Below are 16,884 nucleotides of genomic sequence, written 5' to 3' on the forward strand. Positions count from 1 at the left end.
ATGTCCAAAAGTGGAGGAAAGACATGATAAAGGGCTTCTTACTTTCTTACCTTCCAAGTCTGTTTGAGAATTAGTGAAAGAATCAATAGCAGAAATTAAAAGTGGTATCAGAACACTGTTTATAATGTTTTGTGTTCATTCATTCATCTTCAGTAAGCATTTTATCCTGTAAGGGATGCAGTGAGCACAAAGCCAATCCCAGGAACACTGGGCATCTATACACTCAGGATAGCACATCAGTCTTTCACAGGGCACCATAAACACATTCACACTTTAGGGCAATTTAGAGTTTTGGGAGGTGGGAGGAAACCAGAGAAGGAAACCCACATGGCCATGAGGTAAGCATGACAAATTCAACACAGACAGTAACCTGAGCTCAGGGTCAAATAAGGGACCCCAAAGCTATAAGGTAACATCACTACCCAATGCACCACCCAGGTATCATACATCCTGTTCAAATTGACATGCTGATAAATACTTCGTTATATTCTTTGGGAAAAGAGATTTTACCTTTTTTCCTTCAGCATAAAAGGCACTACGGGAAACTTTTTCGATCATCTCCTGACAAAAGCAATCCAAAAGTTAGTATTGGCCAAGTTCAAAATCCAGAACATTAGAATATAGATGACATCTACAAGGACATGTAAGAGAAGTGACACTTCTCTTATTTTATGGTCATGTGACCCACTAATGAGAAGGCACAAACAAGCTCTACAAGTGCACTCTCTCTCTCTCATTTTATATATATATATATATATATATAAATATTACATGTATAAAAAAATTATTTTTAACTCAAGCAAGACCATCAAATAAGAAATACAATTATTTGCTCATTTACTGGTTTTGAAAGTAATAGGAAATAGTTAACTATTAAACTGAGTGTGATGAACATGTAATAATAATCTCTTCCAAGAATGTGGCAGATAAAGACAAATGCAGCTGCACCTGCAAATTGGAGGTCATATGAGACTTTTTCTATTTGCCTTGCACAATGTGCGTCAGTCCAGAGAGGGCAGCTAATCAAAAACACTGAGCCCAAGGTCATACGAAGCAGTAAGGATTTGCACATGTACACATTATTAACCCTTTACTCATTTACATGTCAAAATAATGCCTTAAGAAATTCTCTGGGATAAACTGGCTCCTTATAACCCAAGGAAAGCTATTGAAATAAAAATAAAAAAATTCAAATGGTGAAAGCCGACTCATTACGCACACCATAGATATGCAACCTTTCCATGCAAAATAATAAGAAATCCATGTTCACACACACAAAATGGACTAGAACAGATCGTGCACGTTTTATGAAACAACTTTATTCACTCATCAACCAGAGGGAGAAAATGTTGAGCATGCACACTGTCATGACTGTAAGAAGTGTTATGGTTGTCCTAAGGAAATAAGAACACTACAACAGCGCCATCTGTCAACACCACAAACGCAATTCACTTCACTACAAAGGCTGAGGAACAATTCCACATAACCTGAACTAAAAGAAAAATCACGTTCGGCATCTCATTTAAATAAAACAAAAATGTGAAGACTTCACTGAAACTTGTCTTTTCTGCAACATGATTTCAGCTTTGCACAACATTCCTGAGCATTAGAAAAAAAAACAAGACATTCTAAAAATCGTGAATTTGAGGGGGACAAAAAAAAAAAAAAAAAAAAAAAAAAAAAAAAACATAAAACATGACATTGTAATTTGTAATAGTTTAATCAGTCTTTATAAGGTCAACAGAAAGCATCTTTAAAAAGCTGAACAAATTTACAAAGCTTTAGATGCTATATACAAGCTGCGAGATCACAATTAAGAAGTAAAAAAAAGGCTGACGAAGGAGGAAAAGTGGATCAGTAACGCCGGCCGAAGGCTCCGGCCCCCTGCATACCAGTACCACCCCCCTGCATCATCTGGTTCGGTCGGTTCATGGTTCCGGATAGAGATTGGGACGTCCCCGTCTGCATGTATCCACCCCGGCTGAGTACAGATATAGAAGTGTTAATATGTACACTGCTGGCAACAACCGACTTTTTTTTTTTTTTTTTTGGCAAGGAACTATTTTTCCTAATTTGTAGAAAACATAAGATTTACAACTAACCCAGACCTGCCAAAAGTCCCACCAGGGGGTCAGGGCCTTTCACAAATGGCTTATCTAAGCTAGAAACAGGAGTGAGAGTATATACAGGGTTTTATGTTAACTACCAGCTGCTTAGGGGAAAAACTGCCGCTCATCTGTTTTACACTACTAGAAAAGTTTACGTTTTACATACTAACATACGTTCACACTTTCTTCTCCAGGAAAAAGTGCGCATGTAAACTTTACAATGTTTATATTTCAGCTAAAATAAATGAGCAGCAGCCATTTTCCCCTGAAGCACCTGGTGGTTACCATAAAACCCCCAATATATACACACTCCAGATTCTACTACAACTGCTTTGAGCATGCTGTTTGAATGCATCTGTGCTCCATTTAATCTTTTTTATCTGGGGGGGGGGTTGGAGAGACTGGGAATATTTTTGACTTATAATTCATACAAGCATACAAACAAAGTCGAGCTCCTACACAAAATGTGTAAAGATTAGCAGGTATGCTAACCTCACACAAAATAACAAAAGTAGACCGCTGAGGACTTCTTCACAAACAGGAAGCCATGAAGATGTCTCTCACCTGGCCATTCCTCCTCGGGCCATGTGACTCTGGCCTGGCATGCCCCGGTCTGCTCCTGGAAGAAGTGAGACGTTATATTAAAAGAGATCCCGCATCATCCTTACATAGGTTTCAAGTGTAAATGAAGCTGCGTGTACCTTGCCAGGGTCTGTCTCCATCCATCTTACGCCCGGGCTCCCAGTCTCGGCCGTCTCTGTGCCAACAAGAAAGCGATTTACAGCAGGCTCTAATCTGAATCTAGCAGTTAAAATCTAATATGTATTGCATTTATCCGTCACTGTATTCATTAACAACAATTCTTTTTAAAAAAATGTGATTGGTCCATCACTGTGCATTACGCAAAAGATCTCAGTGAGGTGCTCTTTTTTTGTGTGTTTTTTTTTACCTGCCAGGGACCGGCCTTGGGGCATTCATTGGCCGCTTGTCATAACCACCTCCACTCCAGTTATCCCGAGAGTCTCTGTTGTGTCGGTCCCGATCAGAGAAGTGCTGCAGAGAGAGAGAGGGGACACCATTTTCACACAAACTTACACTCCATGTGTTTAGTGCTCTAACTAAAATGTGCATGTACTTAATTATTTACTGATTTCATTACAACATTCCAAATGTTCTAAAGGTTTCGGGTCCCATGTCCTAATTTAGCCACCCAGTGTAAATCTGGCAAATCACACAATCCTGTCAATGTAAGAAAAAGGCTCTGAGGAAATTCACATCACTTATGATATAATTAATGTAAAAATGCATTGTGTAATAAATCTGTCAGCCCTGCAGTGCCACCTATAGTCTGTGCTAGGATATTAACAATCGCATATTAATAATCCTATATTTAATAGGAGAACATTTTTACCTGGCCGTCTCGGTCTCCAGGCATGCCTCCTCTGGGACCATCTCTCCTAAAGCAAACACAATAACATCCAGATCAACAACAAGTCACTGATGTTTGTATTAATTATATATTAAGTAAAGAATAAAATACTTGGGAGGTGTGCTGTTATGAAAAATAATCTTAAATTATCTGTGATTAGTTGATTAACTTTCTGTAACAGCATGTTATTTTTTATTAATCAAGTTACCATATCTGCACCAGCCGCTCATCAGTAGTGTGTCAACGCCTTAGTGGTGGTTTTAAAAAATAATAATAAAAATGTATAAGACTTACCTGTCCATAAACATGTCATCCTGGTAGCGGCTGCGATCTCTGTGATCAAAATCTTGGTAGCGTTCTTGACGACCAAATTCTGAGCGTCCATATCGGTCATCCATTGCCATCCGCTTTACCGGCCAATCATCTTTCCTATGAGCAGTACAACACACCAAAAGACCATTTACTGCTTCAGATATTAGTATTAAGCATTATCAGATATACAAATGTACATGTATACAACATTGAGATAAAAAAAAACAAAAAAACAACATGCTTTACTATAATACAGCTACTCAAAGCATTTATTAAATTGTAATCTGAATGCTGCTGTCCTAACCTGCCATCCATGTCATAGGGTCTCTTGATGGGGCGGCGCTCCTGTTCGAAGCGAAGCTGCTCCTGCTGTCGACGCAGCTCCTCACGTTCTCTGTGAATTCTCTCCTGCTCACGTCTGCGCTCGTACTCCACTCGCAAGCGTTCACGCTCCAGGAACTCGCGCTCCATGCGATCAGCGTCCAGCCGCTGCTTCTCCACCTCCAGCCAATTACGCTTACGCATCAGTCTCTCGCGCTCCTCACGCTCACGGAACAGACGGATGCGCTCCCGCTCGCTGCGACCATCACGGTCATTGCTGCACAACAACGATACGCAAAAGGTTACAAACTAACAACCTTTCAGACACAAACATGACACTGGTGTTTGTGCGTGTGTGGGGATGCATACCCAGAGTGCCTACGTCTCTCCACCTCTCTGATCTCTCTCTCGCGTTGCCTCTGCCTCTCACGCTCTCGCTGCTCTTTGATTTGATCAAATGACAGGATGTCCTTCCTCTCTCGGCTAGACGACTTGCGGTCACGGCTCTTGGAGCTCTACAAAATACATAAATGTTTTTATGTGGAAGAGTAACCAAGAACAAATATAAAAATCCTTTAATGACCTTATAACAACATTCAAGACAAACACATCCAACAAGTCATAATACAGCAATGTTCAACACTGACACCCGGCGAATAATTTTATACACTGCTGTTACATAGTGGTTTTCTTTAATCCGCTGCAGAGCTTAACAATGTGAACATGAAAATCCTAACCGAGAGGGAGATTTCTATCACAAAATCCTCTATCATGTCAGCGGATAAGAAATCTAATAATTTTTTTAGTTGTGCATCATGCAATAGTAAGGAAAAAAAAGCAAGACAAAGTCTAAAAACTACTTAATAACGAGCAGCTACTGCATTCTTTTAAGTGACCAAAGTGAACACAGCCCCAGCCCCTTGTTTCATACTGGCTCACAACATGAAAGCTTGTGAATTCACCTAGATAAAATCGGCTTCAAATAAATCTCAACGCAAAACATCTCCTGTGTATTTTCCCTTTCCGTTGGACGAATTACCCAATATCTGCTCACAATTCCTTCAGAATTAATCAACAAAGTAACGTCAACTTTTCTCATTCCTGCATTGTTTCCTATTTTTCGGCTTTTTTTCCCTCTCAACATAAATCGCGGTTACATTTGGCATTCGTGCTCCTTGCTTGTAAATTTACTTATTTATTGTTCTTTTAATGCCATGTCAGCATCAATGGCTATTTTCAAGACAAGATGAAGGTAGCCTTTCCTATGAAACTTTGATTATTTGTTAATGCAAAACCATCAAGTGGTGATGCCGCTTCACTATACCTAACCTGCTGTAGAACATATAGCCTAGAAATCTGGTCACTGCTCTTCCTGTGCCATCTTCCCTAATTGAGCAGGAGAACGTTAGAAAAATGTCTCAGAAACACAAAGGAGCCATTTACCCGCTCCTTGCTCTTGGTTTTGACGCTGATAACAGGCTCTCCTTTTGATTTGTCCATGACGACGGTCCTCTCTCCAGCAGCTGAGATACAAAAACAGCCACTATTATATCCAAATACACAAATTTCACCTCAAATCTTTAGAGGGGTGAGAAATTAACTGGTATAATTAGCTGACTTTTCTACTCACTTTTATCATCTGAGCCTTCAGTTTTTTCATCCTTGCCATCAGATCTATAAAAGACAAAACATCATGGTAAAACTATGCTCATTCATCCTACACCACTTCAAGGAAATGAAAACACATCTCACTTTTCAGTCTTGGACTCTGAGGAGTGTCTCCTGTCGCTGCTGGTCTTTTTGGCATCGCTTTTGTCTGTAGGTTTCTTCCCAGCCGGCTCATTCTTGGCCTACGTGGGGAAAAAGTTATAATAATCTTTATTTCTAGAAAAGATAATCAAAATGAAATGGTAAAGTATACAAATAAAAATGCAATAAATACCACCAGTGGCAGAAAGCAGGAAATAATACAAAATTTAAATAGCAAATATAAATAAATCAGGAGGAAAGAATAAAACAAGATATAAAAAACATAGTACAATTAAAATAATAGTAATGTAACAATTATTTGTTAGTGAATGTAGAGTAAGTAAAGTAGCTAAATGACAAAAGTGAAAAATATTATATTTAGCTGCACATATTTTAAATCACCGATATTTGGAGCCTGACAAAGGTTTACAGGAAATGTGTCCAATATCTTCAGCAAAGATGTGAAAATTCAATTTAAAAAAAAAAAAAAAAATCGTTTAGTTATCAAACACACACTGACAATGACTAATAGAACAGTGCCAAGTGCTAATAAGTGCTAAGGTGCACTCCTAAACGCGCGCACACACACACACACACACCACTTGTACTCTGAATGCATTATTTTAAATTCACTGATAAGGTGGCAGGCCAAAAAGAATTATTAAAGGCATGAACATTTGAATAATTATTAGTGACATTAGGCTACATTTAGCTGACAGGACACGGGCTGAATGGCGATGCATGGTGGCCCATTAGGAAGTAGTTTATAACATTGCAATGCGTTAGCATTGTTAACAAATAACTGCCTATCGCAAACATTACATGGAGCATAACGTTAACTGGTTTCATGGCCACAATGCCAGGTGCCTCAAACAAACATAATATAGGACCGTCTTATAGGTGCTTCGCCAAATTCCAGGTGTTTCCTTGCATCGTTTGAAATTAATAGCATCGGTTACACATCGTCAACCGATGCTACCTTTCCTCTCTCTCTGCCTCTCAACAAGTCGGGGTAGAGCTAAACTTGCTTAAGCTAAGCTAATCTTCTGCCGTTTTCCCCGTGTGCTTGTAAGCATTCTTCTTCTTCTTCACCACTTGTGGACCGACTAAAACACTTACGTATATCTGCGCCCCCCTTCAGATGCAAAAGAATTGCAACCTTTGTACCTAGCTAACAAGTATCCGTCTTCGTAATATACCTATGTACAAGTGCACTCACCCTCTCTACAGAGATCATGCGGCCATGCAGCTCGGTCCGGTGCAGGTGGTCAATGCACTTGGTGGCCTCCTCTGTTGAGCACATAGTCACGAAACCGTAACAACGAGCTCCTGGGCTCCGAGCGTTCGTCACCACTTTAGCGCCCACAACCTGCAAATTCACAAGAAAATCAAATCAGTGCAGAGAAATTAAACGCCACCCACCATCTATGCTCATTCATGAAATATCCACAAAACTCCAGTGGGACCCACAGACTCCGTTGTTGCCAACAGTAACTAATAGCTGACTGGAGGTTAAAATACACTACTTTATACACCAGAGCTGTTGAATTCTGGATTCTGATTGGTCAGAAGTTGCTGATTAATTTCTATAACAGCGGCTGCGAGAGAACTGCAGCTGAAAATCACAAGTTTATATTAATGCACTCATTCTAACACAATATTAATCCTACAGTAATGTAAAGTTTTCTGTAAAGAAACATTTATTTAGCATTTATGGAAAGAGTCTAAAGTGTTTGTGCTGTCTAGGTTTTTACACAGGAAAGCATTCATGTCAGAGGAGTTTACGCTTTGTAGCTTCTTGTTAACATGACAAGCTATGTTTTTTGTCTTATTAACTTAAAAAGTGAAAAAAATTAGACTTGTGAGGAAACGACTTATAGCTGCTATGACACAAGTCATAACACTAATGTGTTATGTAGTCATTCCACATCATTAAGAATAACTATAAAGTGATAAAGGATGCCACAGCCATCCAAAGTCCAAGAAAGTAAAGTTTTCAATACTCTCTGGGTGGGAGGGATGGTGTTATTCCCTCTCGTATTACAGTGGCACTAGCCAATATAACTTCTTTATACCACCCAATCATTTATGTAGTCTCACCGGGCAGAAAAAAACCTCATTTCAAATATTACAGCGTTATATTTGTGTCATGTCACCCATCCCTACCATTTAATTAATGAGATAAAAGAACATACTTAATCACAATGATTAAGTGATAAAACACAAACCTTGCCGTATTTGCTGAACAGATTCTTCAGATCAGTCGCTCTTGTGGTTGACGAGAGGCCGCTGACCCACAGGTTCCTTCCGCTACTCGCAGCACCACCTACTCGCATTTAACAAAGCACACCATCATTTTATCAAATATATTATAAGTTAATTAAGGGGTGTATTTCTCCGATTCAATATATTTACCTTTGTCATCTTTTGAGTCGGTCTTACTTGATTTTTCATCACTGCTGGAAAAAAGAAAAGGGAAAAAATGAAACATTTCAAAAAGGTAATGCATGCGAAAACACTGGAGTTTAACAAAAATACCTACCTGGTCAAAGACACAGCCTCAGGTAGTGAACAAAATACTTAAATGTGGACTCTACGACTTGAGAAAATCTCTCTAAGCATGCCACTAAGGCGTCTTAGATGGCAATCAAACCGTTAAAACAGTTAACAAGAGGGAACAGGGGGGAATGGGGGGTGACAAAAACAAAATGAAGGACGAAATGCGCAGTCCATTACACCTCCCCAAGAGCACCCAAACTTGTTAACAAAGGAGCCAAAGTAACAAGATTCTAACAGCCATTTTTGTTCTAGTAGACAGAAAACAACAAACCTCTTTTTCTGATCACCACCCTCTACTGAGGACTCTTTCACTTCTGATGATTCTGCAGCACTCTCTTCAGTCTTCGTGTCTTCCTTGGTCCCCTCGGCCTTCACCACGCTTTCTGAATCGGCGCTTTCGATTTTGTGCAAGCCCGTTTCATTTGCGTTAGCTGCCTGAGCGGAGGCGCTCTCGGCACCCGGCGAATTGTCCTTAACGCCTTGTTGGTCCTCACATGGCGGTTGGACTTCGCTATGCTCTGAGGCGTCAATGTCTCCTTCCACATTGCCGGCCTCCTCAGCTTTACCGAGGTCGGACACATTGTCCTCCTCTTCCTTGCGAGAACCATCCCACAGTGAAGCGTTCTCCTCTTCAGTCAGCTCCTCGTTAAGTGGCTCTGATATACAACACCCGGCTACTTTCTCACTTTCTACGGATGTAACAGGAATAGAATGGCACAGAGTTTAATCACTTCTGAGACATTGCATTGGTTAGCGTGGAACTGGACTACGACGCCACCCACTGCTTCACATAAGACAGTTAGTTAAGCCTAGAAAGAGACTGGAAAAACCAGAGAGTCAAAAAGTAAAACCCGTTTCCTGGCTAAAAGTCGGCTCTTGTTAAGTTTCACCTGATGCCAAGCGTGTGGAAAGCCACATGGGCAGCACACAGATCCCGAGTGCCCATCGTCGGTGATTTGGTTTGCAGTTCAAGAGTCCGTGATAGAGAAGATGGAGACTTTTGTGCTGCCTTTAAAAAGCCTTTTTTTTCTTTTGAATCAAGCAATTGGTCCATTTAGTGAATCTCCATAAAACAAACTGAGTCCTATATGTGATTTTGCTTCAATGTGATCCGTGTCTTCATTTTCTCTTCTGAAGTCTTCTTTAGGCAGAAACTGAACTGCACCTGCAAAAGCTAGCAAGACATTGCTCGACTAACTAACCACTAACCGTTACTGGCTCTGCGCATAAGCGTGTTTAGCAAAAAGCATTTTCTGAGTACTCAATTTGTTCCTAAGACACATGGAATGGTGTTAACTTGCACACAAAGCCAGTAACCTCTGGATTTCCAGTCTCTGTCAAAATTAGGAGGAATTATTAACTGCTAATCGAGTTGTAAAATTGCTAAACACCTCCATACTGTCAGTACCTGTCATGTCTTCATGTTCCTCCAGTGGCTCAGAACCCTACGAAATAAAACAGAATCGATACGTATTAGGGACTGTTCACACAGGGACGTTTTTCGCAGCGCGTTAAACGATCCGTTTTTCTGTGTTCACACCCAGGCATTAAATGCTGGCGACACGCTGAATAAAGTGTAAATTCACTCCCTGACAGTAGATGGCGCTTATTGAAAAGCAGAAATACCCCAGTACACAAGGTGGCGCTGCACATCCTCTCGTTTCTGACACCTGCTTATCACTGAAGAACAAGAGAACCGGTATTTAAGTCTTTATGCCATTCACATACTCTTTTTGCAAACTCGCTAAAGCACTTGTGCGAAATATAAAGTATGTAGTAATTTGGCCTCTGCAACAAATACTTCTTTAAAATCTAAATCCTTAAAAGTCCTCCTTTTAAACAATATACTCTCTTTAAATAAATAAATGATTTGAATTACATCAAAGTCACAGCAATAGCATTCACGTACTTATGGGAAGACCCAGATGAAAGAATTAAATGGATCATTTAGAATATATGCTTGCATTTCAGTGTCGTAAAAGAAATAGCCACAACATAATAAATACACTTATATAACATTTAGTGTGCAATTTTTAATCTGCTGCTTTCAAAGGACACCTGATATATGTGTGTAGGCAGAAGGATTTATTAGCAGTGAGCATTTTATTTCAGTTATGTCACTTATGCACTCTCACCAAAATGGTGGGTGCTGTCATCTTCATCTTCTATTTCAGCATCTTTTTCATTGATAACACAGTTTTGTACTTGAGTGCCATCAAGTCGTACTTTTATGTAACTTCAGCAGCTCTGGGCACGTGAACAAAAGCGTGAATCTCATTCGTCGGCTAGTTTTTGACGCAGCACATCCCAGGGGGGACCGACCCCTCGACGGTAAAAAAAATTGACGTTTTGACGCCATGCGTTTTATGTCTGGGTGTGAACAATCATCGACAGCCACACGGGCGTTAAACGGACTATTTTTTCGCACTGTGAAAATCTTCCTGGTGTGAACAGGGCTTTAAGCAGTAACAACACGCACACAGCATTCACACATGTTTCAACAGAACCCTATATGCAGTTCTTTAGGCAGGTGAGAGGCTGAGTGAGATGGTCTCTGTCTCAGCATTCTTAAAGATTCTTCATTATGAAATTCCAGGACTTTTAAGGACTTTTCAAGCACTATTTCTTTTGTTTTAAAAGGACTATACAAGAGGTGTCCATCCATCCATCCATCCATCCATTTTCTGTACCGTTTATCCTACACAGGGTCGTGGGGAACCTGGAGCCTATCCCAGGGGACTGACGGCACGAAGCGGGGGCACACCCTGGACAGGGTGCCAACGTATAGCAGGGCACAATTACACAAATTCATACGCTACGGACAATTTATAGATGCCAATCAGCCTACAATGCATCTGTTTGGACTGACTCCCCGAAGCACTGGGAGAACAGGCAAACTCCACACACAGGGCAGCGGCAGGACTCTAACCACCAACCCTGGCATTTCCCAAGCACTGCTTTGTCTTCACCATAACGTCAATAGACCCCAGGTGAGTGACAGGAGTCCTGTTGCAAACAACCTTCAGTGGAAAAATCGCTAAATGCCGCTAGATGATGTCATGTAGTAATTATTTCGTATTTATTGACTTTAATAATTCAAGCACTTTTTAAGCAAAACTACATAAAAAAAATGGCTATTTTCAAGGTTTTCCTGGTACTTAAATTTCAAAAAGTCAAATGCAAGCACTTCAAGCACCTTGCGGTCTGCTCCCAAGTGTACTCGACTGCAGTGAGAACGTGAAATACAGAGATATACATGATTCGACTCAACAGCAAAAAGTGAATTGAGCACACCGTGTGTTTTGAGTAACTGCACTAAAAGACAGAGCTGTAGTGCTACAGAAATGCCTTGCGTTCTGGAGATTTAGATAGAGAGAAAAAAGAAGAAAAAAAAAAACGGTGGATAAGGCACACAAAATTTATTTATATAATTATCTAATATCTTCATGGTTAGATCATTTAGATTTATGTATTTGTGATTCCAAACACACTTAGCAAAGGTTTGCTTGTTCTGTTAGTGTTTGTGACTGACTAACAAAAAAAAGGTTTTATGAGGATGTTTTCGTTTTAGTTTGTTTAATTGTTTGCAGCATGAAGCAAAATAAAAACAAAAAAAAAAACAGCAAAAGAACTAAAAGAATCAATTTTCCTGACTCAGACAAGGAACGAATAGATGTGAAAGCACCCTTACAGTTGATATGCCACTTCTTTAGTACCTGAGTATCCTGTTTCTGGAGATGGTCTGAGTCTGCATCTTTAGTTTCCATTTCCTAAAACATGAACATCAAGTCAGTCAATTTTTATACCGAACTCAAGCATCTTTGGTGAAATCGTACCCACAGCCTTATCCTAAACACTCACCTCCTCCGACTCAGACTTAAGTGCATCAGAATCACCAAATTCATCTACATTGTTGTCATTCGAAAACGTGTTCAGAAGATCAGTCCCATAATATTCGTCGTCTTCAGCCATCATGCTGTTATCAATATCGGCTTCATCCAGAACATTCATGTCCATGATGTCCATGTCATGAACGCTCTCTCCGTGCGCATCACCATCATCCTGGAGGACAAAGTCGGCCCATGTTAGTTGCTCGTTAAACAACGTGAGATTTTCACTTTTGTTAAGTTATATTAAAGACGTGCACTAAAAGCACCTGGCCATCGACAGATTCCTCTTCCAGTGCACAGTCCTCTGATTCATCTGCTTCTGCTCTCTTTCCTATATAAAAAAGTGGTGTAATAAGTAAACACTAATCTCAGCTAAATCAACCTTTTATGACTACAAACAAAACAAATGGCCAATTTTACCTTTAGGAGTTCTCCTGGGGGTTTTCTTAGGAGTGATTTCAAGCTGAACCACTATTTCATCAGGATTACCTCCTTCCTCCTCAATGGCCTGCAACCAAAAAAAATTACCTTGATATCTTCAGTAGACAGCAAGAAACCAAATTTCCAAAATTTTCATTGTACAACAAATCAAAACAACTATCAGGCCAGTGCAGCTAACAAGTAAATGAAGTCTAAGTCACTAAGAACTTCTGCAGAATGACTACCATTTGCTTCGGCATTTTGCTCATGGGTCCATCACTGACTCTATGGACTCAGTATCTTCCAGCCAACTCATTAAAAATCATCAAATGTCCTAAATAAAGGCTGTACCAGCACAAGCATAAATGTAAAGGTATGCCATTTAAAAGCTATATTTAAGAGAGAACACGAAGGCAAACAATCTGAGCACATATCAGTGCATAGTCATGTGTGAACGAGACCGCTTTTCTGTGAGAAGTGAAGACTAAGACATACACACTTCCTTCCCCCTAACTCACCAGGGTCTACATACTGCACATAATTCAAGTTCATTTTTGAGACTTCGAGGCATGGATGTGGCTACGATTGGGCACTCCCAATCTACCCTCTTTCTCCTAGAAGCACAGACCACGCTCTCATTCAGTGTAAAATTCCTAAAATGGCACCAAGATATGGATTAAACTCCAATGTAAGGTCTTGTAAATAAGCAAGTGAACTACTGTTATAACTCCGAGGACAGAAAAATGCAATAATGACAAACATCAACAGTTTTTAACAAAACATGTAAATAGACTGAAGAAAATGCACAAAAATTTATTTTCCCACAGGATAACGGTCTTGGATAATGTCAGCTCAAATGGGCTTGATATACACACACACACACACACTACCTGGGCTTATTTCTACGGCTTGTGTTTATAGAAAGTAAAATACAGTGTAATCTTTCCAGAAGTGTGTATGTACAGTACATAAAAAATGACTTACATGACAGTTGTACAGGATTAAAATCCCAGAGATACTCTGGTAATAATTTCATCACCTCCTCATATAAAACTAACTCTGCCTGAATAGGGCTCAAGATAGCTCATGTTGGTAATAACATGCAACTTGGAATGAAGTGTTAATATATTTCACGCGGATAAAGGAGTAGGAGATGTTCTTAGGTTTTGTAATAATTTTCTATTCGGTGAAATATGAAAAATATCTTTTAGAAGTACTCAAAGTATCAACAAAAATACCTAAATAAAACATGACTTTATTTCCCCAAAATAAATACAGCAACGCTGTACGATGTAAATATTTTAGTATAGTGCATGAGATAATTTGGAAATAAACAAATCTTTAAGACAAAACTGTAACTGGATTTGCTTTCAAATCTAAGAGACCATAACTATCAACGCATCAAAGAAAACACGGGAAGTTAGCACGCGTCGCTATCCAATGTGACTACTAGTTACTAACATCAGAGCATTCATATTCATATTATGAACCAGTGGTTCTAACTTCCATATGTTTCAGCATCCAAGTCATTACTTTCAACGTTTAAATAAAGCTAATAGGTGCACTTACAATAATGCATCCCGGCACAATAGAAACCAAAAACGATACGGGCCTTTGCTAATGCTAATGCTAACGCTAACAGCGCGAGGACGTGTTAGCTCGCCTAGCTAGCACACTATCTTGCTTTCAAGCTGTTGAGCATGCTTTGCAATGTAAAACCAACAAACAGAAAGCAGACACAAACGACATATAACGTAAAATAAATGCATTAAAAATTGAAAAAAAAAGTGCAAATGGCAAAACGAGTCGCAGGCGGCACGCACGCGTGCAGAAGAAACCCAGTTGAACTAAACAAAGATTTCGATTCGTTATTGGTTATCAAAGCCAAAAGTAAGTAAATATTTATAAGTTGCAATTTGACTTCGTATGCATCATCTGCTTTGTGAGTTTTACCTTTTTAAGCCGCTCTGACAGTATGCTCTTGTTCCCACTGATGTCCAGGTTTCGTTTTTTCAGCTCGGCCCTCAGATCGATGACTCTCAGCTCCGATAATTTTCGTACCCCGGCGCTTTCAAAGCTTTCTCCGGCCCCCGAATCTACTGCCGACGTGTTTTCAGACATTATTGAGCACTTCAGGGATGAAACTGCGCTGTCTAATTCGACGTTTTAACGACTCAGACTGGTTTTTGCGCCAGCACTCAGCCTACTCTCTCCAAATTTTCTTGCACGCGACAAAATGGCGTCAGTGACTAGACCTGCGCATGCGCCAAGATTCAATCGCAAGACATCCCCTCGATTCTCCCTATGGTGCGACCTGGAAATGTAATACTCTAAATGTTCTGTTTCTGTTCAGTTTTTACACTCTAATCACTAAATATGCTTACTACACTCAGACTCAGTCTCCCACTGCTTAAAATATGCGCCCTCCAATCAACCCACTACTCACAATTTATTCAGTCCCTATCCTCTCATCACTATACATTTCCTATACTCTGTAACCTAAATATGGTACCTTCACTTATCACCATCTTATACCTGTACCAAATGACATCTTGCCTAAAAACTGTGCCAACACATACACCCTCCACTTAACCCACTAATCTTCTTGCACACAGTCCATGTCTTCCATTATGCATTAGTTTGTTATTGCAAGCAAGGGATATGCAACCAAATATTGTGTTATTTAATTTACTTCAAGACTGTCTGTTCCAATACTTTTGCTCGCCTAAAAATTGGGTGGTATGCCGCCTATGGTGCCATATTCTAACTTATTTAACACATCTAGATGTAAATATCAAGAAACCTAAGCTGAAATTCTGATCTATCATCTCAAATTGATCTATTGATCTCAAACCCAAATGTCTTCAGTGTAGAGCAAAAACAAAAGAATTAGCCTTGCCCTTCCAATACTTTTGGAGGGGACTGTAATCATTTTCCTTCACACAACTGCTATCCATTAATGACTTATTACGCAGAATTACACAGAATTCATACCTACACATGCTCCCTCAACTCAAACTCTACCAACTAATCCCTAAATATGCACTCTATATTCAGCTCATACTCATCACAGCTCTCATCACTAAATGTCTCCTACCCTCAGTCCCCTACCTTCTATTGTCTAATATGCTCCCTCACTCAACCCCTACCAACTAATCCTTACATTTCCTCCAAGCAAACCCCTACTGACTAATCCTTAAATCCACTCAACCCCTACCCACTCAATTCTAAATATGCTTCTCTCACTCAACCCTTACCCACTTAACCCTAAACATGCTCCCCTCAACCCCTACTGCCGACCCCTAAATACATTCTCTCCACTCAACCCCTACCCATTAATCCCTACACATTCCCTCCACTCAGCCCCTAACCTCTGATCCCTAAATTCACTCCCTCAACTCAAGCTGTAACCACTCATCTTTAAATACACTCCATTCACGCAACCCCCACCCATTAATCCCTAAATACATTCCCTCCACCAACCCTATCCAACAATCCTTATACACTACAACTCAACCCCCACCCATTAATCCCCAAATATCCCCAAATACATTCCCTCCAATACACTTCCTACATACCTACCCACCACTCAGACCCTACCCTTTTAATCACTATACTTGCTCCTTTAACTTCATACCCTTTTCTTGCATCTCCATATGCTTAGATTTAATTTTAAACTTAATGTTAGAATTCTGAATATCACAAACCCTAAAAAGTCACAAAAATGATTAATTAATGACTATAAAAAAAACTTTCAAAAAGCTAAATAATGCTACGTGTTGACAAATGGTGGTTTTACATAGGCTACGGGGCCGGTTTATCCAATGGGCATTATGGGCACAGGACCAGGGGCCCATGCGCACCAAACAATTATTTTTCTTTTCTTTTTTTACATTGCCGAAAACGGAGGGAAATGTCTGGTTGGGCCACACAAGATTAAACAAGACGAGCACTACTTAACGTCTACAGTGGCGTGTGGCACCGCAAAGCAGCTTCTGAAGTGTTCGACCCGCGTTCGAATCCAGACCGAACTTTGGCCGAACCCTTATGTGAAAGTACAATGGTGTGTGCTGCTCCGCTCCTGTAATGCACTGGT

The 16,884-nt window shown here is 40.0% G+C and overlaps 1 protein-coding gene across 3 annotated transcripts; it reads right to left on the reverse strand.

Annotated features, from left to right (window-relative positions):
• Positions 1-1,299: 1,299 nt before the first annotated feature.
• Positions 1,300-15,040, reverse strand: safb (scaffold attachment factor B). Of its 3 annotated transcripts, none has more exons than XM_017478018.3 (21): positions 14,742-15,040; positions 12,789-12,876; positions 12,635-12,699; positions 12,340-12,540; positions 12,195-12,248; positions 9,887-9,923; positions 8,750-9,167; positions 8,335-8,375; positions 8,148-8,245; positions 7,139-7,288; positions 5,923-6,020; positions 5,801-5,844; positions 5,614-5,693; positions 4,540-4,685; positions 4,154-4,447; positions 3,832-3,966; positions 3,520-3,565; positions 3,058-3,161; positions 2,810-2,865; positions 2,673-2,727; positions 1,300-1,981 (listed from the first exon to the last, which is right to left on the reverse strand). In XM_017478018.3, exons 1-21 carry the CDS (start codon positions 14,907-14,909, stop codon positions 1,855-1,857), a joined length of 2,505 nt encoding a protein of 834 aa, XP_017333507.1. In that variant the 5' UTR covers positions 14,910-15,040; the 3' UTR covers positions 1,300-1,854. The 3 variants fall into 3 exon arrangements, 2 of the variants coding, with proteins under 2 accessions (XP_017333507.1, XP_017333506.1); XM_017478017.3 differs by having other exon boundaries at positions 8,335-8,378; XR_001813771.3 differs by having other exon boundaries at positions 1,845-1,981; positions 2,601-2,727; positions 8,335-8,378.
• Positions 15,041-16,884: the final 1,844 nt, after the last annotated feature.

This window comes from Ictalurus punctatus, chromosome 10 (genome assembly GCF_001660625.3).
Source record: "Ictalurus punctatus breed USDA103 chromosome 10, Coco_2.0, whole genome shotgun sequence".
NCBI classification, from domain to species: Eukaryota; Metazoa; Chordata; class Actinopteri; order Siluriformes; family Ictaluridae; genus Ictalurus; species Ictalurus punctatus.